Source organism: Lepus europaeus, chromosome 6 (assembly GCF_033115175.1).
Source record: "Lepus europaeus isolate LE1 chromosome 6, mLepTim1.pri, whole genome shotgun sequence".
Lineage (NCBI taxonomy): Eukaryota > Metazoa > Chordata > Mammalia > Lagomorpha > Leporidae > Lepus > Lepus europaeus.
Window position 1 is genome coordinate 79,842,785 of NC_084832.1, and position 27,943 is coordinate 79,870,727.

The 27,943-nt window shown below is 45.1% G+C and overlaps 1 protein-coding gene across 1 annotated transcript in view; it reads left to right on the top strand.

Annotated features, from left to right (window-relative positions):
- FLT3 (fms related receptor tyrosine kinase 3) overlaps positions 1–27,943 on the top strand; it is an 84,816-nt gene that overhangs the window by 17,586 nt on the left and 39,287 nt on the right. The window contains exons 2-9 of the mRNA XM_062194435.1: positions 2,104–2,225; positions 9,746–9,948; positions 12,470–12,585; positions 20,755–20,884; positions 25,530–25,657; positions 25,987–26,126; positions 26,221–26,374; positions 27,708–27,876. Coding sequence (XP_062050419.1) covers positions 2,104–2,225; positions 9,746–9,948; positions 12,470–12,585; positions 20,755–20,884; positions 25,530–25,657; positions 25,987–26,126; positions 26,221–26,374; positions 27,708–27,876 — 1,162 coding nt within the window. The remainder of the gene's footprint in view (positions 1–2,103; positions 2,226–9,745; positions 9,949–12,469; positions 12,586–20,754; positions 20,885–25,529; positions 25,658–25,986; positions 26,127–26,220; positions 26,375–27,707; positions 27,877–27,943) is intronic.

Consider the following 27,943-nt stretch of genomic DNA (forward strand, 5'->3'; position numbering starts at 1 on the left):
AGGCTGAAGCCTGGAGCCAAGAGCTTCCTCCAGGTCTCCCATGTGGGTGCAGGGGTCCAAACACTTGGGCCAGCTTTCACTGCTTTCCTAGACCATTAGCATTGAGCTGGATTGGAAGTGGAGCAGCTGGGACTCTAACTGGCGCCCATATGGGATGCTGACACTGCAGCTTTAGCTACTATGCCACAGCGCCGGCCCCTGTACCAAAACTTTTGTACTAACATTCACAACAGCTTTATTTGTAGGTGCAGAAGTGGAAACAGCCCAAGTACCTATTGATGAATGAACGGATTAGAATGTTGTGCTATATCTATATAATACATTACTGTTCAGCAATTGAAAGGAATGAACTGAGGGAGGGAGGGAGGGAGGGAGGGGGAAAATGAAAGGAATGAACTACTGACATACACTATACTATGTACAAGACTCAAGTAAACATAGAGCGAAAGAACCCTTGTGCCCCTCCCCCATAAAAGGGAGCTCATACTGTTGGGTTCCATTTGCATGAAATTCTAGAAAATTCCAACTGATCGAAAGTGAAAGAAAGGAAAACAGAGGTTGCTTGGTATGAATGAGTGGGGTTAGTGGGAGGTCTGGGTCACAAAGGGCCACGTGGGAACTTCTGGGGGTGACGGATAAGCTCGCTGTGTTGATCGTGGTAATGGTTTGATGTGTATATATACAGCCAGGGTACATGAAAACATGCATGGGACATGCAATTTAAAAGTGACATTATTTGGGAAACAAACAATTTGGAAATCCATTCATAGCTTTTTCATAATCAAATGTTCCTGGAACTTTTTGAGAAAAAAAACCATGATTTATATATATATATACATACATACATACAATTTCAATGTATGAAACTGATAAGTTAATCATGCCTAACTAAACTACATTACAATAAATAGTAGGAAAGAAAAAGCATTAGAGAGTGGAACAGCAGAGTCTCTGGGACCAAGATGGTTGAGTGTGTGTCTTTACCTCCTGTCTCTACCAACAGACCAGTTAAACAGCAGGTAGTGTTTTTAAAGCAATAAGCCTACATATTTGCTAAGAGAGTAGATCTTAAATGTTCTCTGCACACAAAGATGGGAAGTATGAGAAAAGATGGATAGGTATGTTAGCTTGACTGTGGTATTTATTTCACAAGATATACATTTATCAAAAATAGTACCACATGGGCTCTAAATATATGCCATTTTTATTTGTCCATTGTGCCTCAATAAAGCTCTCAAAAAACTTCACAAAACAAAGATCTGAATCTATTAACACAAACAGAAAAGGAAAGGAGAAAATAAAACTTTGAGAGTGTTAAAGCAGATGAAGAAAGCCAACTCACAGAGCCAGCCTCCTGCTGCAGGACCCTAACAGAGTGCAACTGCCAGCCCCAGCTCCCAACATGGGCATGTTAACCGCTAGGTGGAAAGAAAAGTTTTCTCTGGGGGATCTGACCAGCTGGTGAGACCAGATCCAAAGATGAACTTTCAGAGCATATTGGACAACATGCCACACGCCGTGTGTGTAGAGCAGACAATGGACACTTACTTAGAAGGCTGTCCAGCGTCATCGTTTTTTGGGAAGAATACTAGATAATAGGCTAAAACAAAGTGAAGCAGAGAGAAAGAATCATAGAAATCATTCAAGAAAACTCCTAGGTTGGAAAGCTCACGGAGTATCCAGCGCATTGGGTGAAAACAGACTCTCAGTAAGGCACATAATTTTGAACATTCTAGGGCACTGATTGCAAAGAACAGCTTCTACAAGCATCCTTCAAGAAAAAAAAAAAAAAAGGTGGCTTCTTAACATCCTCAGTCCCCCAGTTGCTCTAGCCTCAGTTCTGGAGCTTCACAGCCACACAGAGCCAATGACACACGGGGCAGCAGGTGTAGGATGCCTCCTTCTGTCGAGATCATTTTGTGGGCCAGCCCTGCCCCAAGTACCTCAGCTCCTGACTGGAAGCAGACTTGCCCTTCATGAGATTGCCTGTCCTGCCTACTATCATGTGGCCCAGGGTCCCCAACTACATTTATTTTGCTCTTTTGTTGTAAGATAAATACATGCTTTCTTTTCGACCTCACTGCTTGCATTTTTCTTTTCCAGTTGTTTTCTCAGCTGTGATATTTGGGGCTATTGCCAATCAGGAGCTGCCTGTGATCAAGTGTGTTTTAATCAATCATAAGGACAATGATTCATCAGTGGGGAAGTCATCACCATATCCCACGGTAAAGTAATTTTAAAATTATAGCTTTCGCAAGTTCTCCTTTGGAGGCTATATTTTGTAAGCTGTTAACATTTACCCTGGATAAATAGACTTCTCCTTTTTATGTATTGAAGTAGATTATATTCTCCTGTCTGGAATCCCTGTCGGGTCTACTCTCCCAGCCACCTGCTCTCCATTCCATCAGGAACTACGTTCTCCTTTGTGCAGATTCTTGAGGGGCATTGATACACACATAAAATAACAAGTATTTTCCTTTTTTAAATAAAAACATTTTTACTTACTCATTTGAGAGGCAGACAGAGAGAGAGATTGAGAGCAAGCTGATTTACTGGCTCACTCCCTAAATGCTTGCTGGCTTAGTCCCCAAATGCCTGTGATGGTTAGGACTCGGCCAGGCCAAAACATAAGCTGGGTGGCGGGGGCCCCACTACTTGAGGCATCACCTGCTGCCTTCCAGGGTCTTCAGTAGCAGGAAGCTGGAGTCAGGAGCTGGAGCTAGGAAATGAAGCCAGGCATCCAATGTGGAACACAGGTGTCTTAATTGCTAGGCTAAACACTTGCTCCTTCCCTTCCTTTTTGGAGAATGCAGGTATTTCTGCCAAGCCCAAGGCTCTAATTTCTGACTGTGTCCTGGATATAAATTTTTCATTTACACATTAAAATTCACCTGCATACGGGTACTTCAAATAGTTCATGGAAATAGAATTAAAATCTATGTTTATTCTCGCTTCCCAAAACCTTGAATGCATGAAGTCCATGCATTGCTTTGTCACAGTATACATTTCCATGAATATTTTGAAGACCTCAAATGCATGGATTTCAACATGTTCTTTTTTTTTTTTTTGCATCAGAATAAGCTTATCTTCCAATTCTCATTTCCACCAACTTTTTAAAGTGCCCTTGTATAATTTGTTCCATATAATTTCCCCACATCTGGTCTTCTTCTTAGATGAATTGATTTCTGTTTATATCCCTCTCTCTGGGTTGCCAGTCTGTAAGCCCAGTATTGTTTTGGACTACTTTCCTTTCTAAGCCTTTGCATTCCACCAGCTACTATGTCTTGTCAGCTCCCTGTAATAGTTCTCGCATAATAACCTCATTTCTCCAGTTATGCTGCCACTTTCCTAATACATGCCCTCATTAATTCCCCTCATAGTCACCGTGATTCCTTCATAATCATCATATCTCAGATATGGCTGCCGGACCAGCCTGCCGGCTACAACCCTTCTTTGCCTGGCTTGGAACTGTCTGGGACTTCTCAGCCCTTAGACTGATATCCAAGTGACTCTAACATGTGGCTCTGGCTCCTTCAAGTTCCAGTCTTGGTTTTCATTGCTCCATTCTTTTATGCTGTTCATCTGATGCAGCTATCCCCACCTCCCTACATTTTTTAATATTTAGCAAATTTACTCCAATGAAGGAAGCTTAAATGTTAGAGAACTAATAATATTAGACATCTCTATACAAAAAAAGAACTAAATATAAATTAGCTAACTCCATGGACATTTCCAGTTACAGATTCATATGAATCACATTTGTCACTTTGCTTTTTTTATATAACATGTAAATTCATGACATAAGATTGCCCGTGCTCCCCAACAGAAAACTCCACAAAAATATCAGAGATATTAGGTATGTTCTCAAGTTTTTACAAGAGTTTTATTTATGTATTTTTATTTATTTGAAAGGCAGACAGGCAGAGACAGAGGTCTTCCATCTACTGATTCACTCCCTGAACAGCTGCAATGGACAGGCCTGGGTCATGCCAAAGGTCTGGAACTCAATCTGGGTCTCTTATGTGCTTGCAAGTCACTGGAGGTACCCGAATGTGTCTCTCAGGCAGGTGGTCAGCCCAAGCCAATTCATTTTGCTTATTTGCCATGTCACACCTCCCACTTTTTAGGAAGGCAAGTTTTTGAAATCTGATTTTTTCTTTTTTTGCTGTAAAAAAGATTAGGAAAAGGATAGATTTGATTGGTGTAACATAGACCTTGTGTAGTTTCATTAGACTGCTCAGTTTGTCTAACTGTAAGAGCTGAGTTAGCAATTACTTGAGCCATGTCCCATCCTTGTTAGCTAGAGATCCTTGTTCTTTTTTTTTTTCTTCTTCTTCTTTTTTTGGCAGGCAGAGTGGACAGTGAGAAAGAGACAGAGAGAAAGGTCTTCCTTTGCCGTTGGTTCACCCTCCAATGGCTGCTGCGGCCGGCACATCGTGCTGATCCGAAGCCAGGAGCCAGGTGCTTCTCCTGGTCTCCCATGCGGGTGCAGGGCCCAAGGACCTGAGCCATCCTCTCCACTGCCTTCCCGGGCCATAGCAGAGAGCTGGCCTGGAAGAGGGGCAACCGGGATAGAATCCGGCACCCCAACCGGGACTAGAACCCGGTGTGCCGGCGCCTGTTAAGCCACGGCGCCAGCCTAGAGATCCTTGTTCTAAGAAGACCAATGGACTAAACCTCTATGTTATTATAAAAATTATAAAAATTTCATTTATTAAAAAAGATTTATTTATTTGAAAGGCAGAGTAACACAGACACACACACACACACACACACATACACAGAGAACTGTCTGCTGGTTCACTCCTCCCCAGATGGCTACAACTGCAGGGCCTAGGCTGAAACCAGGAGCAAGGAACTCCATCTGGATCTCCCACATGGGTGCAGGGACCCAAGCTGCTGAGCCATCTTCTGCTTCTTTGCCAGGTCATTAGCAGGGAGCTGGATTGGAACTGGAGCAGCCAGGACTCAACCCAGCACTCTGATGTGGGATGCCAGCATGGCAGGCAGTGAATTAACTCAATGCACCATAATGCCAGACCCAAAGGTCTATTTTTTTTAACATTACAGATTTTAGAGGTCAGGATCTCTATCTTTTAAACACCAGTGCTTCACAGTACCTTGGACCCTGGCCTAGCTGGGCACTGAAGAAGCTCACCTGGCCATGGAGGGTGCCCTGGGCTCCAGTCCACTGTGACTCAAGGCTGTTCAAACCTTGCTCTCCCTGATGCCCCACCACCTCTGTACAGTTTTTTGTTTGTTTTTGAGATGCAGAGATAGAGAGAGATAAAGACAGACAGATAGACTGACAGATCTCCCATCTGCTGATTCACTTCTCAAATGCCTGCACTGCAGGACTGCACTGGACCCAAGTTGGTAGGCAAAAGCTCCATCCACGTCTCCCATTGGGTGGGTGGCAGGAATCCATGTCCTTGAGTCATCACCCTGTTGCCTCCCAGAGTGTGCATTCGCAGGAACGATAAAGAGCTGCAACCAGAGGTTGAAGTGGGCACTCCCAAATGGGACCTGGTCACCATAGGCAGCGGTCTAATGGCTAGGCCACCTCTGTACTTGTTTTTCCATGCAGTTCTTCTTTGCTCTTCTCTCTACTTGGAGGCCCTCAGGTTTGTCTACCCAGATTTTACCCTTAAACTTTTTTCCTTTTAAGAGTTTGGGATTTCCAGAGCAAGTGCAAAAAATAGTGCATGTGAAAAGAGAGGTGTTGTCCCCTTTGGAGAGAAGGGAGTTCTGGTGATGACAGTTAAGACATGACATGCACGCATGTTGCTAAGAGAGTAGATTTTAAATTTTTTTTTTTTTTAAGGGAAAGGGCTTATTGGGGAAAACCCAGAAGACTGGAGGGAAAGGGCGAGGAAGGAAAAAGGGAAGAGAGTGTAACAGAGAGAAGGAGAGGGAGAGAGAGGAGAGGAGCTAGCGAGGAGAGAAGAGTCAGATTTTAAATGTTTTTATCACAAAAAATAGTGAGGATGTGAGGTGAGGCGTATGTTAACTAGTTCAACAGAGTCCTCTCTGTGTGTGTGCGAATTGCATCACATTCTACACTATTAGTATGCACAGCCTTTTATTTGCCATTTTTAAAAAAAATATTTATTTATTTATTTGAAAGTCAGAGTTGCACAGAGAGAGAAGGAGAGGCAGAGAGAGAGGCAGAGAGAGTCTTCCAACTGATGGTTCACTCCCCAATTGGCCACAATGGCTGGAGCTGCGCCGATTTGAAGCCAGGAGCCAGGAGCTTCTTCCAGGTTGCCCATGTGGGTGCAGGAGCTGAAGGACTTGGGCCATATTTTACTGCTTCCCCAGGCCATAGCAGAGAGCTGGAGCAGCCGGGACTCGAACCAGTGCCCATATGGTATGCCGGCACTGCAGGCGACGGCTTTACCACAGCACTGGCCCCAATTGTCTTTTTTTAAAAAAAGGACAAAACACCATGAAATTTTAAAAATAAGCAGTTCCTATATACCCATCATTCAGCTTCCTCTAATGTTAACATCTCATGTAACCATAGTGTACAATGCTCAAAACCAGGGGGTCCACATTGGCACAGCACTATGAACCAAACTCACTGGAATTACACCTGTTTTCCACTCATGACCCTTTCCTGTTCTAGAATCCCATCTTGGGCCTCACCCTGCATTCAGGTCCCTTTGGCCTCCTCAGTCTTTCTTTGTCTTTCATAACCTTGACATTTTTGAAAAGTGCCAAACAGCCTTTTTAAGATATCTATACATAGATGTCTGACCTTTTTTTGTAAAGAAATAGACATTGTGCATTTTTGACAAGGATTTCCCAGAAGTGATGTTGTCCTCTCAATCCTGATCCCCTGCTTCCAAACCAGTTTCCTACACCCTGGGAGACGGGCTGGGATGGCTCAAAGAACTTGGGTCCCTGCCACCGCATGGGAGACCCGGGTTGCGTTCCAGGCTCCTAACTTCGTCCTGGCCTAGTCCTGACCAATAAAGGCATTTTGGGGAAGGAACTAGTAGATGGGAAATCGTTCTCTTTCTCTCCTCCCCTTTCAAATAAAATGAAAACAAAGAAATAAATATTTTTTAAAAAAGAAGCGTGCTCAGAGACGTATCACTCCTTCCTTATCCCTACTACCAATTTTCTGTGCTTGTCTCTTTGACCTTCTATAGTTAACCAATCCCTTTAGTTATTTTCTTTAATATTATCCCTATATTTCCTGTGTACAAATGAGCAGATACATGAGCATGTCCTTGTATGCCTCTCTGTTTTACGTAGCATCACATACCTGAAGGTGGAAATGAACACTGTATCTAGGGAAGCATTGTTGATCAGCTCATGAATCTGCCTGGTGCATGCCCGATAGCACAGTCTATCCGTCACTCCTGGATATGTGATCATTCAGCTTGTCCCCAGTGTTCTGCAGTTGCCAACAGTGCTGCAAGGAATTGTTGCAGGTGTTCCTAGGATTGGGGTGCTGGCTCGGATGTGAATGTGGGTGTGCTGTTATGCGGTGTCACTAAGTCCTGACACCCCTGCTCCAATCATGGGCACATGCCACTGTGCATTTCCCCAGCAGTGGCTCACAGTAACTGTTTCCTCCAACTGACCGTGAAAGTGTGTTGTCATTCTTTCAAGTTCTGGCCAATCTAATTAGAAGTGACAGCTCTGCTTCTTCCTCTATGATTCTCTAATTATAAGTGAGTTTGCATGTTTTCTTATATGTTTGAGAATCATTCTGTATATATATATATATATATATATATATATATATATATTCTTTTGGTGAATTATTTACTCAATTCTTTTCCCCATTTTTCTACCATGTTTTTAGGTTTGTGTCCCTCAACTTTTAGTTTTTAAATTTTTAAAAAATTTTGTTGATTTATTTGTTTTTGAAGTTTTATTTATTTATTTGAAAGAGTTACAGAGAGAGAGAGAGAGAGAGATCTTCCATTCACTGGTTCATTCCCCAAATGGCCACAATAGCCCTTGCTGGGCCAGGCAAAAGCCAGGAGCCAGGAGCTACATGTGGGTCTTGCACTTGGGTGGCAGGGGTGCAAATACATGGGCCATCTTGCACTTGTCAGGTATTGCCTAAGTAACTTACAGGATACTCACTGAATAGGTGAACAAAGAAAACAATAGCAGAAGCACTGACCTACTCTTTACCAAGAGTGTGTGCACGTGCCTGTGTGCGCATGTGCACATGTGGGTATGTGTAGGAGGTAGGGGTATAGCCTCTTGCTGAATCTCACCTATTCAAGCTTGCAAGGAGTGTGGTAGTAGCCATGAGCCTATGACAGCATCTATCCAGATAATTTGTTGGTTTATTTTTAATTAATTAACTTAAAAATACATTTGAAAGACAGAAAGACAAAGAACAAAGAAGACAGAGATAGGCAGTGAAAGCTCTCCCATATACTAGTTCACTGCCCCCCCCCCCCACACACACACCTGCCGGAGGTAGGCCAGACTGAATCCAGGAGCTGGAAACTCAATCTGGGTTTCCCAGGTGGGTGGCAAGGACTCACTTCAGCCATGACCAACTGCTCCAGGGTGTGCATTAGCAGGAGGCTGGAGTTGGGAGTGGGGCTGGGGCTACAACCCAGTCATTCTGATGTGGGATGTGGGCATTGCAAGCGGTGTCTTAACCTCTGCAAGAAATGCCTGCCCCAACATTTGTTCCCTCTAACAATTTGTCATCACTGTGTAGATTCTTATCTTCATACCAATGATCATAAATGCATCATTTTACCAGTGTAGTATGAATTTTATTATTATGGTCTATATCAGTTTGCTAAGGCTGGTGTGACAAAGCAAAGCCTGGTGACTTAAACAACAGAAATTTATTGTCTCCCAGTTCTGGAGGCTTGAAGCCTGAAATCAAGAAGTTTGCAGGGGTGGTTCCTTCTGAGTGCTGTGAGTGAGACTCTGACCCAGCATCTCCTTGGCTTGTAGATGGCCATGGTAAGGGCACAGGCCGTTCTGCCTGGATGCATGCCTGTTTCCATATCTGCCTGTTTCCAAATCTGCTCTTCCGAGGAGGATGCCAGTCATGTTGGGTTAAGGCCCACCTAGGGTTCTCATTGTGACGTGATTATCTCTGCAAAGACTCTGTCCAGGAGCTGCATTGTGGTGCAGTGGGTGAAGAATCTGGAATCTTATATCAGTGCTGGTTCAGGTCCTGGCTGCTCTGCTTCTGATCCAACTTCTCACTTATGCACCTGCGAAGGCAGCGGCAGATGGCCCACCTACTTGAGCTGCTGCCACCCATGTGGGAGACCAGGATGGAGTTCCTGGCTCTTGGCTTCAGCCTAGAGTAGATTTGGGCTGTTTAGGCCACTTGGGGAGTGAACCAACAGATAGAAGAGCTCTATCCCCCCACGTCTCTCTCTGTCATTCTGCCTTTCAAATAAAACTTTAAAAAAAAAACCCAAAACAGAAGACTATACCTAAATAAGGTCACATTCTGAGGTCCTGAGGGTTAGTATTTCAACAAACAATTTTTCTTAGGAGTGGGCACAGTTTCAACCCATAGGAGTCCACACACCATTTTAGAAATGCAGTCTAAAGTTATTTTTCTTTTCTTTGGAGAATTGTAATCAATAGGTTTTTCACCTAGCAATATGCTCTCACAAGAAGCCTGAGTGTCAGGTGCAGTAAACACACACTTGTATTCGATAAAGGCCCATGGGAAGAAGGGCATGCTTTAGACATGCAGCTGTGGTGAATTCGTGTTGTTCTGTCCACATCACAGGTGTCAGAATCCCCGGAAGACCTCGGGTGTGCGCGGAGACCGGAGAGCGCAGGCGCTGTGTACGAAGCCGCCGCGGTGGAAGTAGACGTGGCTGCGTCCATCACGCTGCGAGTGCTGCTTAGCACGCCGGGGAACATCTCCTGTCTCTGGGTCTTCAAGGACAGCGCACTGAATTGCCAGCCGCACTTTGATTTACAGAACAGGTGAGAGGGGGAATGGCCTGGGGAACAGCACGCTTTGCTTGCATAATGCGTGGTTCATTCGCAGTTCCCCTTCAGGCTCGTGTCCTTGTCTGCCACCACTCATCTCCAGCGAAATAACAAACTACAAATGTGATTAGGGCATGGACGGATGGCGTTATACATCTGTCAAATCCCAGGAGATGTGCAACATTAAATAGTGACCCTGAATGGAAACCGTGGGCTTTAGTTAATAATAATGTGTCAATATTGGTCCCTCAATTGCAACATGTTAATACTCTGGGTAGCTGTGTGTGTGTGTGTGTGTGTGTAGGGAAGGATGTGGAGGGATCGCTCTGTACTTTCCACTAAGTTTTTCTGTAAATCTAAAACTTCTCTAAAAATAATGTTTATTAATTGGTGAAAGAGAGAGCACACGAGCACTACGGAATGGCTGGCAACATGTAAAACAAATAGTGAAAGAAATGCTTGGGATGGTTAAAGCGTGTTGTTTTTAGCTGGATCACATGTTCTAGAGAGAAAGAATGTTTTGTTTTATTCTAATTAAGTAGCAAGAAACTGTCTTCCTGAGAAATGCTTGGGAGAGAACGTTTGGTTTCATCTCTACCTCTCTCTTGCTCCACCATGATAAGAGAACGGCTGTGTTATGTGATACCTACAACATGTTTTAGTAAGATGGAGCTGTTTTGCAAGGAGCCTCTGTCTCATTGCCCACAAGATTCTAGGCCAGATCTGGGCCTGATGGGCAGCCGGCTGTCTAACTTCTGCTGATTGCTGCCCCCTGCTGTCCTTCTCCTCTTGCCAAAAACAGAGAGGGCAAGGGCACCAGCCTTTTAAATGTCCACTTACTGATTCTAAGGCGATTTTCTTTTTAAATTTTGGGGATATCCTGGAGGCCATCGCTGTAACAAAGACCTGGTCTTGCCAGAGCAGTGCAGTAGGGTGATACTCAGGTGGCAGGAAAGGGGTCTCATGCCCTTGACCGAGGCACCAGGGACCGTATCCGTGACTGACCTGTGCCAATTACGAAGTTGCATTTGTTCCCTAAAGTCAAGCAAACAAGTAAGGTTCAGGACAGATGGTATAACGCAGAGGTTTAGTTCTAGATCTTGGAACACATTCATTTTCCTTTCCTCTTTTGAGAGCCTGTTGCTCAGTTCTGTTTTTTTGGTTACTTTTATCTTGGGGTTACACCAAAGTGCTCTTCTATTATGAATTTTAGCTTCAAGAAATTTCTGGTATTCTTACTAAAATTTTGTGCTGCAGTAGTTCTCACCAGATACCCATCCAAAACAAAACAAAACAAAAAACCCCAAAGTTGTGAAGGAGGGTTCTTTTCGCTTTGGAAGGTTATTTTTGTTCCTCTTGCTCAGTTATTGGTCACTCACGTGGGCCAGTTAACCTCGAATCAGCACGTGTGCAAAGGTGGACATTGTGGCGCAGCTGGTGAAGACACTGCTTGGGATGCCTGCATCCCATGTGAAGGTGCCTGAGGTTGAACTCATCTGTGCTTCTGACTCAGCTTCCCGCTACCACACGCCCGGGGAGGCTGCAGATGATGGCGCAAGTCTGTGGGTCTCTGCCACTCACAGGGGAGACCTGGAGTTTCTGGTTCCTGGCTGTGGCCTGGCCCAGCCCTGGCTGTGGCAGGCATTTGGGGAGTGAGCCAGTGAATAGAAGATTTCTCTTTATCTTTCTCTCTCTCAGTCATTCTGCCTTTAAACAAATGAAAATAAATAAACTGAAAAGCAACCACTTCAGTGGCAGTAGAGAATTATAGAAATGTGTACCTGGCCTGTGATTTCAGAGAAATCAACCCACAGAATCAGATCAAATACAGATCCCAGTATCTCCAGTATCTTCCCGTCTGTGTGACTGCAAGCACATGGACTCTGGAGCTGTGCTGCCCAGGGCCCTACCGCAGGGCTTCGGGAACATAGTGTCCATAATGTGCATTTGGTTTGCCTGGGGATGTTGTTCAAATGTAGACTTTGATCTGATAGGTCTAGATGGGGCCTAGGATTCTGCCTCTTTGTCAGCTCCCAGCTGAGGCTAACGCTGTTTGAGAAAAATCACACTTTGAGTAGTAAGGACCTAAAGGCTCAACAAATATGAACTGAAATCCATCATCCCTCAGCAGCCTGTTGGAGAGTACTTTAAACTTTAATGAGAGTGGCTATCACCAAATCCACAGCCAAGTTGTCTCTGTGTGAGCAGGTGTTAAGACACCACTTGGAGTGCCCGTGTCCCAGATCCAACTGCCTGGGAGCGATTCCTGGCTCCCTATTGCAGTTTCTCCCTAATGTGCACCCTGGCTGGGGAGGCAGCAGGCAGTGGCTCAAGTGGCTGGGTCCCTGCCACTCACGCGGCAGCTGTGACACCCCCCCCCCCCCCCGAGCAGCCCTCTCTGTCACAGTCGGGGAAGGTGGGAGTCACTGAAGCACTCTCTGACTCAGTATGAAATTTTATGTTTTTAGTTTCACATGTTTCCCAAAAACAACCAGTTCTCTTTCCTGTTTTGCAGAGGAGTTGTTTCCATGGTCATTTTGAAAATGACAGAAACCCAAGCTGGAGAATACCTACTTTTTATTCAGAGCGAAGCTACCAATTACACAATATTGTTTACAGTGAGTATAAGAAGTAAGTTCAGCTTGCTACTAGGCATTTCCAGTCCCCCAACGCAGTGGCTTGGAAGCCACGAGCTTCTGGCCAGCAGCTCCAAGCATGACACACAGGATGCCCTTGATATGTAGCTGAACTGGGGTGGGTGTTTGGTACAGCACTAAGGACGCCACCTGGGAAGCCTGCATCCCGTATCAGAGCACCTGGGTTCAAGTCCCAGCTCCACTTCGGAATTCCAACTTCCTGCTAATATGTAGCGTGGGAGGCAGCAGTGATGTCTCAAGTACTTAGGTTCCTGCCATGTGTGTAGGAGAACCCAGACTTGGTTCCCAGCTTCTGGCTTCAGCCTGGCCCAGCCCTAGCTGTTGCAGGTGTTTGGGATGTGAACTCGCAGATGGGAGATTTTTCTCCTTCTCTCTCTCTTGGCCATTCAAATAAACAAATAAAAAGAAATAAATATAAATGAATAAGAAGGAATTCAACTTAAAACATGTAGTTGAGTTGGCTGAATTGCTTTCAACCATCCACCTAACCTGCTGAGAGCTGGGGATCTCTGGTGTGTCCTATGGGCGCTCAGATTGTGAATGTTGTTAAAAACCCCAGGGCACCCTCTATTCTGGGCTCCCATTTATTTTTTTCAGTAACAGATGGTTGACGGGGAAGAAATGGAAGACATTTTGACCGTGGCATCAGATGATCTGGGTTCTAATTCTGCCTCTGATACTGCCACCATTGGCAGGTCCCTTAATCTCTCAGTTTCCTTGTCAATAAACTCATCGGATTCTCAGTGCAATGTAATAGAACTCTCTGAGATGTTCTGTGTCTGCTCTGTCCATTAGGGCAGTTCCTGACCACATGTGGCTGTTGAACACTCGAAATGTGGCTGGTGTGACTGGACCATTTTAATTTTCTTTCCTTTGGATTCATTAAAACTAATTAAAATTAATGCAATTAAATTTTAAATGAATGGAGATTTGACTTTATCTGGCCATGCATAGCTAGTAGCTACTGTCTCCGACAATACAGGTCTAGGCAAATGCCAGGACATACGCAGCTGTTAAGGAACAGGTTGGCAGTCACCAACTGCGTGAGCTTTCTGGCTCGCTTCCTTCCTGTTCTGCACAGGCCTAGGGTTTGCACAAACGTGGTGCTGTGTACACTAAACTCACTGCTTTGCCTTACTATATGCTATACTATACTATACTGTACTATACTATACTATACTGTAGTTACATTAAATATAACATGGAACATAGTTCTATTAAACCTAAGATGGCTGCATTTGGGTAGGTGTTCCTGCCTCTGGGGGCCAGGGCAGTGCTGTGAACAATCTGGGTTTCTTTTCTTTTCTTTCTTTTTTTTTTTTATCAGGTAGAGTGGATAGTGAGAGAGAGAGACAGAGAGAAAGGTCTTCCATTTTGCCGTTGGTTCACCCTCCAATGCCACATCGCACCGATCCGAAGCCAGGAGCCAGGCGCTTCTCCTGGTCTCCCATGGGGTGCAGGGCCCAAGCACTTGGGCCATCCTCCACTGCACTCCCTGGCCACAGCAGAGAGCTGGCCTGGAAGAGGGGCAACCGGGACAGAATCCGGCGCCCCGACTGGGACTAGAACCCGGTGTGCCAGCGCTGCAAGGTGGAGGATTAGCCTATTGAGCCACGGCACCAGCTATGGGTTTCTACTACTTCAAATTAGCTTCCCTATGTGGAGGTGGGGGCTGTAGGTGGGTGTTGGCTCAGGCAGTTAAGACACCCATGTCTCATGTCAGAGTGCCTGGGTTTGAGTCCTGCCTCCACTCCACATTCCAGCTTCCTGCTATGTGTACCTTGACAAGTAGCAGGATGGCTCTCAAGTAATTGGGTCCCTGCCACACATGTAGGAGACCTGGATTGAGGTTTGCACTCCTGACTCAGCCCTGGCTCAGCCCCGGGCCTTTGCAGGCATTTGGGAGCAAAATAGGATGGGGACTCCCCACCTCCAAAAACTAAGCAAAATTTTTGAAAAATGTAGCTTCCTGGGCTACACATTAGTGCAGTGAAGGCTACCCCCTGCCTGGTTAGTGACAAGTGCGTGAAGCTAGGCAGTGGTGCACACATGTCCAGCCCACAGATGAACCCTGGGCAGCAGTGACCATGAGCGTGCTTTGCAATGATCCTGTGTTCACAAAGATGAGAAATGAGACACTCAAGTGAGGAGATGGGCCCAGTGAGGGGTGACATGAGCCAGGCCTACTCTTTCCTCACATACTGCGCTGGGCCTGCTGTGAGAATGCATGGTTTTGTGGTCAGAGCTACTCGCAGAGGGGAACACTTCACATTTCCCACAGTGGCATCTTCCTCCGGGCAGGGGCAGGGTGTTAGCTTCTGAAGTCAGCCTGTGAGGCAAAAGTCGGGCGAAGTGAAAATTTGTTTGGAAAAGCCCTTCAATTACTCAAGAACTCAGAGCTGGAGAAGCTCAGTGTGTCCATGTTGCACAATGTGTCCATGTTGTATAGTCTAACATGTGTGTCCATGTTGTAACGATGTGTCCACGTGTGTCCATGTTGTATGGTCTAACATGTATGTCCATGTTGTAATAATGTGTCCACATGTGTCCATGTTGTAGTGTGTCCATGTTGTGCAGTGTGTCCATGTTGTATAGTCTAACATGTGTGTCCATGTTGTAACAATGTGTCCACGTGTATCCATGCTGTGTAGTCTATCTACCTGTCCATGTTGTAATAATGTGTCCACATGTGTCCATGTTGTGTAGTGTGTCTATGTGTGCCCATGTCATAACAATGTGTCGACATGTGTCCATGTTGTACAGTGTGTCCATGTGTGTCCATGTGTGTCCATGTTGTAGTGTGGCCCAGTTCAGTCCATGTTGCACTGTGTGTCCACGTGTGTGTTGTGCAGTGTGTCCATGTGTGTTCATGCTGTACAGTGTGTCTACATGTCTGTATCTGTGCTGTACAGTGTGTCCATGTGTCTATGTTGTACAGTGTGTCCACATATTTCCATGTTGCACAGTGGGTCCACATGTGTCCATGTTGTACAGTAAGTATGTCCACGTGTCTGTGTTGTACAGTGTGTCCATGCTATACAGTGTGTCCATGTTGTGCAGTGTGTCTACATGTGTCCATGTTGTGTATAGTCTATACATGTGTGTCCATGTTGTAACAATGTGTCCACGTGTGTCCATGATGTACACTGTGTCCATGTGTGTCCATGTTGTACAGTGTGTCCATGTGTGTCTGTGTTGTATAGTAAGTGTGTCCACATGTATCCATGTTATACAGTGTGTGTCTGTGTTGTCCAGTATGTCCACATGTGTCCATGTTGACAGTAAGTATGTCCACATGTGTCTGTTGTACAGTGTGTTCATGTTGAACAGTAAGTGTTCACATGTGTCTGTGTTGTACAGTGTGTCCACGTGTGTATTGTACAGTGTGTCCACATGTGTGTGTTCTACAATGTGCCATGTGTGTCCATGTTGTACAGTAAGTGTTCACATGTGTTTGTATTGTACAGTGTGTCCACGTGTGTGTTGTACAGTAAGTGTGTCCACATGTGTGTGTGTTCTACAATGTGCCACGTGTGTCCATGTTGTATAGTAAGTATAGCTCATTGTGCTCCAGGTTAGAAGATGCTAGGGAATTTCTTGCTGTGTCTCTCCCCTTCGAAGCATATATAACTTATATAACTGTAAAAGGTAAGTAGACATCCACTGTGTCTATTATATTTAGTGTATCTTCCTTTCACTTAGGATTTACACTGTTGTAATACAATAATAACCAATGAAGTCTACTATATAGATTATAACATGTTTTTGGCATTCTGATGGGTCACAGGGTTCAAAGTCACAGGTAGAAGACATTTGACAACTGTCTGTAAAAAAACGGGCAGGCATATGGGGCAATGGTTAAGACACTACTGGGGATGCCTACACCCCATATCAGAGTGCCTGAGTTCAAGTACCGGTTCTGCTTTAAATTCCAGCTTCCTGCCAGTGCACATCCTGGGAGGCAGCAGGTGATGGCTCAGATACTTGGGCTCCTCTCACCCATGTGGGAGACCCGGTTTGAGTTTCAGGCTCCTGGCTTTGGCTTGGCCCAGCCCTGGCTGTTTAGAGCATTTGGGTTGTGAACAAGTAGATGGAAGATCTCTCTTTCTCTTCCTTCTGCCTTTCAAATAAATACAAAAATTAAAAAACATAGCTTTAAAAACATAAAGCTTTTTTGGAAAGGAAGAGTTCAGTCAACTGCAAAACCAGTATTAACCAACAGTGTCGTGTGGTTGCCAAATAGTGAATTTGAGGGCCTGGTGCTGTGGTATAGCAGGTAACACCACCACCTGTCATGCCAGCATCTCATCTGGACACCAGCCTGGGTCCTGGCTGATCCAGTTCTCTGCTAATAAAACTCAATGGAAGATGGCCCAAATACTTAAGACCCTGCTACCCACATGGAGACCCAGATGATGCTCCTGGCTCCTGGCTTCAGTCTAGCCCAGCCCTGGCCATCATGGCCACCTGGAAGGTGAACGAGTGGATGGAAGATTCGTCTCTGTCTCTCTTCCTCTCTCTGTAACTCTTTCAGATAAATACATAAAATTTTTTTTGAAAAAAAGGTGAATTTGAGCCATGACAGTGTTTATGAAAATATCCTATCTAGATTAAGGAAATTCATAGATTATCATTTTCAGTTCTACATTTTTTCAGAAGGATACTGACAAAGTAGAGCATCCAGGACTGGCAAGAACTTGGAATTCCTTGAGTTTGGAGCAGCTGAAGGAATTGGGGAATATTTAACTTAGAGAAGGAACTATTCTGAGGACAGCAGGTTGATTGTAATGTAAGGTAGAGGAATTCCTCTGGGATTTTGAGTCAGGACACCTGAGGTAACTAGTTAAATGTCGTGGATGGTGATTATCTTTTTTAACCTTGGTTTCCTATTTAAATATTGAAGAATTTTCTTGTGGAAATAAAGCTGTTCATTAAAAACAAAAACAAAAGCAGACACATGTTCTAAGGGGTATAAATGGAACCAGTTGTTAGAAATTATGAGGGAGCCGGTGCTGTGGTGCAGCAAGTTAAAGTCCTGGCCTGACGCGCCAGCATCCCATCTGAGTGCCGGTTCTAGCCCCAGCTGCTCCTCTTCCAATCCAGCTCTCTGCTATGGCCTGGGAAAGCAATGGAAGATGGCCCAAGTCCTTGGACCCCTGCACCCGCGTGGGAGACCTGGAAGAAGCTCCTGGCTCCTGGCTTTGGATTGGTGCAGCTCCGGCTGTTGTGGCCATTTGGGGAGTGAACCAGCAGATGGAAGACCTTTCTCTTTCTGTCTCTACCTCTCTCTGTAACTCTGTCTTCAAATAAATAAAACAAATCTTTTTTTTTTAAAGAAATTATAGGGAGAATAAAAACTACCAGAAGATGGGAAAAGACACTTTCGGTTCACAAGCAACAAAGGATTAATAGTCATAATATGTAAAGAGCATCTATAAATCAATAAGAAAAAAGTGGGGGAGAGGTATTTCATTTATAGATCATGAAATTGAAGTGGTTAGTAAATGTGTTAAAAGGGAAACTTAAGCACATTCAATTTTTTTAAAGATTTTATTTATTTGATTGGCAGAGTTACAGAGAGAGAATCACACACACACACACACACACACATACACAGAGAGTGGGGGAGAGAGAGAGAGAGATCTTTCATCTGTTGGTTCACTCCCTAAATGGCCACAATAGCTTGGGCTGGGCCAGGTAGAAGCCAGGAGCCAGGAGCTTCTTCTGGGTCTCTCACTAGGGTGCAGGGGCCCAAGCACTTGGGTCATCTTCCACTGCTTTCCCAGTCACATTAGCAGGGAGCTGGATGGGAAGTGGAGCAACTGGGACTCGAACTGGTACCCACATGGGATGACAGTGTTGCAGATGGTGGCTTAATTTGCTGTGCCACAACACCAGCCCCAGGCACATTAATTTTTTTTTTTTTTTTTTTTTTGGACAGGCAGAGTGGATAGTGAGAGAGAGACAGAGAGAAAGGTCTTCCCTTTTGCCATTGGTTCACCCTTCAATGGCCGCTGCAGCTGGCGCATCTTGCTGATCCGAAGCCAGGAGCCAGGTGCTTCTCCTGGTCTCCCATGCGGGTGCAGGGCCCAAGCACTTGGGCCATCTCCACTGCCTTCCCGGGCCATAGCAGAGAGCTGGCCTGGAAGAGGGGCAACCGGGAAAGAATCTGGCGCCCCAACCGGGACTAGAACCCCGTGTGCCAGAGCTGCAAGGCAGAGGATTAGCCTGTTAAGCCACGGCGCCGGCCAAGGCACATTAAATTTTAAAGAGTATTTGAACAGACAATGATGTATGAATCAGTAGCAGATGGCAAACTATTGGGTACCACCAAGGGGGATGTGAGGAGAAATTTTTATAAGGTGTTTGTGGAAACAAGACAAAGAGACTATTTGATTGGTTCAAGTGGAAAGTCCCTAGGTAGAAATGAGTTTGCAGTGTCTGGTAGTCTCTAGTTAGAGTTTAGTTGGCGGCTTCTGATTGGTTAAGTTTTATTTTTATTTTACTTTATTTTTTTACTTATTTTATTTTTATTTTACTACTTACATTGAGTTGATCTTTGATTTGCCTATGTACAAACCCAAGATGCTGGAGCAATCTCAGACAAATGGCATCTGAATAAGTCACTTTCAATTATTAACTGAGAGAGTTTAGGGTAGGCATTTGTCCAGTGGTTAAACTAGCATCTGGGATCCTGCATCCTTTATTGGAGTGCCAGCTCCACTCTTTATTTCTGTTTCCTGCTAATTCACACACTGTGAGGCAGCAGGTACTGGCTCAAGTTCTTGGGCCCTTGCCAGTTACATGTGGGACTCAAATTGAGTTCCCAGCTCCTACCTTTGGTCTGGCTCTGCCCTGGATGTTACCAGCATTGAGGGAGTAAACCAGTGGATGGGCAATCTCTCTCTCTCTTTCCTTCTCTCTCTCTCTCTCTCTCTCTCTCTCTCTCTCTCTCTTTCCTTCTCTCTCTCTCTCTCTAGCTTTCAAATAAAAAAAAAAAGGTCAGGGTGAGTGTTTTGCCTAACAGTTATGATGCCCATGTCCCACGTCAGAGTACCTGGGTTCAATTCCTAGCTTTGCTCCTGGTTCCAGCTTCCTGGCAGTGCAGACCTGGAAGGCAGCAGGTGATGGATCATGTAATTGGGTCCTTATCACACACTTAAGGAATCTGGATTGAATTCTCTGGACTTCAGCACATCCCTGCTCTGGCCATTGCAGGCATCTGAGAAGTGAACCAGCTCGCTCTCTCTCTCTCTCTCTCTCTCTCTCTCTCTCTCTCTGCCTCAGCCTTTGTGGTGTGTTGTGTGTGTGCGTGTGTGTGTACAGAGTCCAACGTGAATGGGGAGCTTGAGTAAACCTCTAAATTCTACTCCAATTCTCATTGCATCCTTATATTTCTGCTAGGTCTAGAAAACATTTTGGGGAGAAAGTTGAGTTTTGAACTGTATGCTAATTACAGGTTTTAAACTCCATGTGATTGGCAGGTTTTTCTTTCTGTTGTGTAGCAATATTTCTACATCCACATGGCTTCACCCCACCTCGATGATCTATGGGTGTATGAAATAACTACAGGAGTGGCTGGGAAGATGGAGCTGCCTCTGCTACCAGGGTTGAATTGATTGTGGCTGAGTGAGGAGGCAGAAGCCACGGGTGTGGTATAAAATATGAACTTTTCTTTCTTTTGTTTTTAGATTTATTTATTTATTTGAAAGTGAGAGTTACACAGAGAGAGAAGGAGAGGGCGAGAGAGGGAGAGGGAGAGGGAGAGAGGGGGGAGAGAGAGAGAGGTCTTCTATCCACTGGTTCACTCCCCAATTGGCTGCAACAGCTGGAGCTGCGCCGATCCTAAGCCAGGAGCCAGGAGCTTCTTCCGGGTCTCCCATGTGGGTGCAGGGGCCCAAGGACTTGGACCACCTTCTACTGCTTTCCCAGGCCATAGCAGAGAGCTGGATCGAAAGTGGAGCAGCCGGGACTCAAAGCGACACCCATATGGGATGCCAGAACTACAGGCGGCGGCTTTATCTGCTATGCCACAGCATCAGCCCCCTGAACTTTTCTTTAAGGGTGTAGACTTCTTTGTTGAGAGGGCTGCTAAGATGGTCGTGTTCACAGTACTAAACTATAATCATTTATGGTGCTTTAGATACATTGTTTTACACATTAAGAAGACCTTACTTCAGAAAGATGGAAAATCAGGACGCCTTGGTATGCATCTCTGAGAGCGTTCCCGAGCCAGTTGTGGAGTGGGTGCTTTGTGATTCGCAAGGTGAAAGGTATGGCGAGTGTACAGGTAACTGCTCTTATTGCTCTGTTTGTGTTGGTCTTTTCCTGATGCCATTGATAGCCTAGCACGTGTAAAATTAGATTTATCCCCATTCAAGCAGTGAACTTTGAAGATGTATTTCTTTCTTTATTTGCTTACTTACTTATTTGAAAGGCAGAGTGACAGAGACATTTAGGTGGGTGGGAGAGAAATCTTCCATGTGTTGGTTCACTCCCAAAATGGCTGCAGTGATCCCCAGGGCTGGTTTCATGCCAGAGTCAGATGGCTAAAAACTCCCTCTGCATCTTTCATGTGCATGGCAGGGCCCCGAGCACTCAGGTCATCTCCTGCTTTCTTCTCAGACACATTAGCAGGCAGCTGGGTGGGAAGCGGAGCAGCCAGGAATTGAACCACTGCTCCTATACGGGATGCCCACGTCACAAGCAGGAGCTTAACCCCCCATGCCATAGGGCTGGCCCCACTAAGCAGGAAACTTTGGTTCCTCAAATGTAAATAATGACTAGTAGGGGCTTCCACGGGGAGGATGGTGGTGGGGGTCTGAGTAAAGGGCCTTGGGGGAGCTCTTCAGACAACCTGCAGGTTCTTCCTGGCATTGCACCACACACCCGGAAGCTCTTCTGAGTGACAGCATCCCTGGCTCCCTGAGTATCTGGTTGGGGAAAGAGCCAGATACTGACTTTACAGTAGAATTGCCTTACAAGACAGAAATTCCCTGAGATGAAATGTTTAACCTGTTTATCTTGGAAAAGCAGTTTAATATGGTGGCTGAAGGATATAGAGTCCAGAGCCTCAGAGCCTGGGTTTGATCCTTGCTCTGCCTAGCAGCTGTTTGGTCTTGAATGAGTTGCTCAATGTCTGTGCCTCATTAGAAGCATGGGGATGGTAGCAGGTGCTGAGCGTTGATGAAATAAATACACAAGCAACGCATGGCAGGCAGTAAGGATGGTATAAATGTCATGTTTGTTTGCATGTGGGCCACAGCTGAGTTCTCACAAAGTAAGAATTCACACAGTGTAAACAACTTAACCTTCACTGAGTGACTTGCATTGCAAAATGGAACTAAATAGAAGGAAAGAGTTAAAAAAATCAGATTACCAAGTCAGTGAGTCTACACAGACTCCACAACTGTTAACTGTTTTGGGAAAGGTAGTGTTTAGGGAAATGCTCCTAGGGAATCCAGGCTCTTTTTCATCTGAGAAGGGAAGAAGGAGCATTGCTGCGGTGAACACCACGTGGTCCTGGCCCACGGCCTTCCTGGGTGACATGTGGGTTCCCTGCTGTGCTCGTGGTGGGGACTCTGTCAACTGTGGCAGCTCAGCCCCTCTGCCTCTGCCTGCTCACTCTCTCCCTCTCTCCTGGGCTTGAGGAAGCAGGTGTCTCGCTTGCTAGGCTACACTGAAGCCCTGTCATGCTTTCTCTCTTCCCTCTTTCTTCTCTCTTTGTTTTCTTTTCCTGTCATCTTTCTCAATTCCTCCTTTTTTTTTTTAAAAGATTTATTTATTTATTTGAAAGTCAGAGTTACACAGAGAGAGGAGAGGCAGAGAGAGAGAGAGAGAGAGAGAGAGAGAGGTCTTCCATCCGCTGGTTCACTCCCCAATTGGCCACAATGGCTGGAGCTGCACCGATCTGAAGCCAGGAGCCAGGAGCTTCTTCCGAGTCTCTCACACAGGCACAGGGGCCCAAGGACTTGGGCCATCTTCTACTGCTTTCCCAGGCCATAGCAGGGAGCTGGATCAGAAGTGGAGCAGCCAGACCTCAAACTGGCTCCCATATGGGATGCCGGCTCTTCAGGCCAGGGTGTTAACCTGCTGCACCACAGTGCCGGCCCCTCTCAATTCCTCCTTTTTAAAGATTTATTTATTTATTTGAAAGACAGAGTGACAGAGAGGAAGAGTGAAAGAGAGAGCAATCTCCCATCTGGCTGCAGTGGGGTAGGCTGATCCAGGCTTTGAGCCCAGAACTCCATCCACGTCTCCTGTGTGGGAGGCAGGGACCCAAGCACTTGGGCCATTTTCTGTTTGCCATCCCCTGCACATTAGCAGGGAGCTGGATAAGAAATGGAACAGCCGGGACTCAAACCGGTGCCCCTACAAGGGATGCCAGTGTCTCCAACCCCAATTCCTCCTTCCTTTCTCTGTCTTTTAACAACAGAAGAGTTCATTAAGCATAAAAATTTTGAATTGCTTTATTTTGTAATTCTCTTTAGTGTTATTCTTTTTTTAAGGTTTTTATTTAATGAGTACAAATTTCACATGTACAGCTTTTAGGAATATAGCAGTTCTTGCCCCAATTCCTGCCCTCCCACCCCTACTCCCATCCTACCTCCTACGCCCTCTCTCACCCATTTTTCATTAAGATTCATTTTTAATTCACTTTATATACAGAAGACCAACTCTGTACTAAGTAGAGACTTCCACTGTTTGCACCCACACAGACATACAAAGTAAAAAGTACTGTTGAAGACATGTTTTACTGTTAATTTTCATAGTATACCTCATTAAGGACAGAGATCCAACATGGGAAGTAAGTGCACAGTGATTCCTGTTGTTGATTTAACAATTAGCACTTTTATTTTTGATGTCAGTGATCACCCAGGGCTCTTGGCTTGAGCTTCCAAGGCTATGGAAGCCTTTTGAGTCCACAAACTCAGTCAATATTTAGACAGGGCCATATGCAAAGTAGAAGTTCTCTCTTCCCTTCAGAGAAAGGTACATGCTTCTTTGATAGCCTCTTCTTTCCATTGGGATCTCACTCATAGAGATCTTCCATGTAGGTTATTTTTGCCTGTAGTGTCTTGGCTTTCTCTATGCCTGAAATGCTCTCTTGGGCTTTTCAGCAAGATCTATTTTTATTTTTATTTATTTATTTATTTATTTATTTATTTATTGACAGGCAGAGTGGACAGTGAGAGAGAGAGACAGAGAGAAAGGTCTTCCTTTTTGCTGTTGGTTCACCCTCCAATGGCTGCCACGGCAGGTGCGCTGCGGCCAGCGCATCGCGCTGATCCGAAGCCAGGAGCCAGGTGCTTCTCCTGGTCTCCTATGCGGGTGCAGGGCCCAAGCACTTGGGCCATCCTCCACTGCCTTCCCGGGCCATAGCAGAGAGCTGGCCTGGAAGAGGGGCAACTGGGACAGAATCCGGCGCCCCGACCTGGACTAGAACCCAGTGTGCCAGCGCTGCAAGGCGGAGGATTAGCCTATTGAGCCGTGGCGCCTTAAGGGCTGATTCTGAGGTCAGAGTGCTATTTAGGGCATTTGCCATTCTATGAGTCTGCTGTGTGTCCTGTTTCCCATGTTGGATCATTCTCTCTTTTCTAATTCTATCTATTATTATTACCAGGCACTTGGTCTTATTTATGTTATCTCCTTGACACTTAATCCTATCTCTATGTGGTGCTATTCTAAGTAATAGAGACAATGATTGACTAAATCTCCTATGAACTCTTGGTAGAAACTGTGGATTCCGTCTGTTTGCCTTTTGGCTTCCTCTTGATTTTGTCCCCTTAAAACAGGCTCTTTAATTTAACTTTGTTCTTCTTCTAAATATTCATCGTCATTTTAAAACATACTCAGTTGAGAACCAAGCAATTCATAATGTATTGTTAAACTCTCTAACACCATTGCATAATAGCATTTATTACCCAGTGGCAGATTTCTTTAGCTGACCTGGTATACTCATTCCTTGTATATGTCTTGGATATATTTGACTCCAGGAAAGTCATTTGGATTTTCTTTAGCTAAATAGTAAATGTGCCCCCTCTCAATCTGCAGGATTAAATCGTTTTGAATTGTTTTGAGGCTTCCAAAGTTGTCTTGGTGACCAAAATATAGGGGCAGTCCTGCTAACAAGGGGCTGCTTACTATGTGTCATACCTAAACTTCCCAATGTTTGAGATTTTAAAATGCAAAGTCCTTCTGTGTCAATCTCAAGGTTTTAGGAGAGTTTTGGATTTGTAAAAGAATGAAACAGGCTTGTGTATGTTAGAAGCCCATTCATTGGCAGTATGGTGGTTGAGAGTGTGAGAGTGCTAAATTCCAGATAAGCCATAAAGATGCACTACGTGGGGGCTGGCATTGTGGCTGTGCCTGCAATATCAGCATCCTATAACAGGGCCAGTTCCAGTCCTGGCTGCTCCACTTCTGATCCAGCTCCTGGCTAATGTATCTGGGAAGGCAGTGGATGATGGCTAATGTGCTTGGACCCCTGCCATCCACGTGAGAGACCCAGATGGAGTTCCTGCCTTCTGGCTTCAGCCTGGCCCAGACCTGGCTGTTGCAGCCATCTGGGGAGTAAAGCAGTGGATGGAAGATCTCTCTCTCTCTCTCTCTCTCTCTCTCTCTCTCTCTCTGTTTCTCTGGCTCTACTTCTCTCTTTTTGAACTCTGCCTTTCAAATAAATAAATAAATCTTCTAAAAAAATTCTTATTTCTATAAATTAGCTGTAGTAACCACTGGCTACTGAATAAAGTTGTACTCATCCCATAATACGTAACATTCACTTTTCACCATTTTTCCTTAGCAAACCTGGGTATCTATCTTCTGCTCCAATTTACAAAATAAGATTCTATAATAATAATAATAATAATAATAAAATTAGACTTGTTTGGTCAAATGGACTCTGTTTCCTGATTGCAGCTGTAAAGAAGAAAGTGCAGCCGTTGTTAAAAAGGAGGAAAAGGTACTGCACGAATTGTTTGGAACTGACATAAGGTGCTGTGCGAGAAATGAACTGGGCAGGAAATGCACCAAGCTGTTCACCATAGGTAAAGCCCGCGACGCCGTGTGCTTTCACTATTTGCTACTCTTCCGTAGAAACCATCTAGAACTAGCAGCAATTGCGTAGGAATCATTCAACTTCCAAAAGGCTTTGGTTCCTTCCTCCCGTTTTAAATGTAATATGACAGATTCTGTGAATGCTGATTCCTTCTTTAAAGCCTACGCGGTCTTTAAAAGATGCTTTTTCTTTTTTACAGTGGTCTATACCATTTGCACTGATGCTGAAATCTTTGTTCTGCAGAATGTTCTGGAAATAGTGTGTGATAAGGACAAATGCCCCTTGCTTCCCCTCACTTGGGATGTTTTCATCTTCTAGATCTGAATCAGACTCCTCAGACCACGCTGCCTCAGCTGTTTCTGAAAGTAGGCGAGCCCCTGTGGATACGGTGCAAAGCTGTTCACGTGAACCACGGGTTCGGGCTCACGTGGGAACTGGAAAACAGAGCCCTGGAGGAGGTAGTGGGACAAGCGTGTGCGCTGACAGTGCAGGGACGAGGGAGCCGCAGCACAGCCTGACGCTGTGACTCCCATCTGTGTTTCTTTACCGTAGGGCAGCTACTTCGAGATGAGCACGTATTCCACAAACAGGACTATGATTCGGATTCTGTTGGCGTTTGTGTCGTCGGTGGGAAGGGACGATGCAGGCTACTACACCTGCTCCTCATCCCAGCACGCCAGTCAGTCAGCACTGGTCACCATTCTAGGTAATGCAGGCCACCCACTCAGTTTTAATCATTCCAACTGTAATCATCATACTATTTAATAATATTTATATGAATGATTGTTACCATAACTTAATAATCCTTGTCAAGTCATCATCTTTATTCATATTTTTAGTCATTTTAGGGGTTGATGTGAGGTGTGCAATGCAAATTCTGCTCTCAGTATAATGTTACTACCAAAAAGCTGAAAAAGAAACTGAGTTAGAATACTTTGTAAAAATAAGCTGCCCAGGGGCTGGCACTGTAGCATAGCAGGTAAAACCACCGTCTGCAGTGTTGGCATCCCATATAGGCACCGGTTCGAGTCCTGGCTGCTCTGCTGCCAATCCAGCTCCCTGCTAATGGCCTGGGGAAAGAGGTGGACATGGCCCAAGTTCTTGGACCCCTGCCACTCACATGGGAGACCCGGATGAAGCTCCTGGTTTCAGATGGGCCCAGCTCCAGCTATTGCGGCCATTTGAGGAGTGAACCAGCAGATGGAAGACCTCTCTTTCTCTCTCTCTGCCTCTGCCTCTCTGTAACTCCACCTTGCAAATAAATAAATAAATAAATAAACCTTGTGGGGGGGGAATAGGCACTAGTAAGTAGTTGCTAAAAGAACCAACTGCCAGAGCCGTGAGCCATGATTGAGAGAACTGCACAAGTGCTGAGATGGACCATGTAGGATTTGAAAGTAAGCACGGGTAAGTGGTCTCAGATTAGGATGTAGCCTTCAACCATATTGCAAATGCTACAAAATGCAATGAGTTTCTTAGCAACTAATAATGACAGGCTCCAGCAGGAAGCCTTGCTCTTCCATTCATACCATGACATTATTTCATGTGACACCTGTCACAGAGAGAGCAGGAGCTTCCAGGTTCTCACTGGTGTGTATGTGATTGGCTGAGAGTGGGGCCTTCCTTTAGCTTCTTGAAACTGCCTGCAAATCTGTAGACTTACTTATTCAAGGGATCATCAAAAGGTTCCTAGAAAAATTGTTCATAATATGAAAAAACCTTGTGCAGATTTCAGAAAATTCTTACAGAAAATAAGCTTCTCTTTTAAGTCCACATTTCCATGAGTTTTCAAAGTGCCCTTGTACATTTCTCTGGGAAGAGAGTCGATCATTTATATCACATTCTTAGAGTAGTCTGGACTCCAAAAATATCGAGCTCTGGCTTAGAACTGCAGATAAGACGCCTGCATTTCTCCTTGGAGTAGCCAACTTGAGCTTTCTTGTGTGAACCTGATGAATAAAACGTTACTTTATGTCATCTTAATAACCTCTCCATGGGAATCTCATTATCTACTTACAATACTCTTTTTCTCCTAACAGAAAAGGGGTTTATAAACGCTACCAATTCAAGTGAAGATTATGAGATTGACCAATACGAAGAGTTCTGTTTTTCGGTGAGGTTTCAAGCATACCCACAAATCAGATGCACCTGGACCTTCTCTCAAAAATCTTTTCCTTGTGAACAACGAGGTCTTGAGGATGGATACAGGTGAGGCCGCTGAGGCGTGTAAGACATCCCTGGTGGTGGGCGCTGCTTCCCCGTTCCCTTTGAGAAG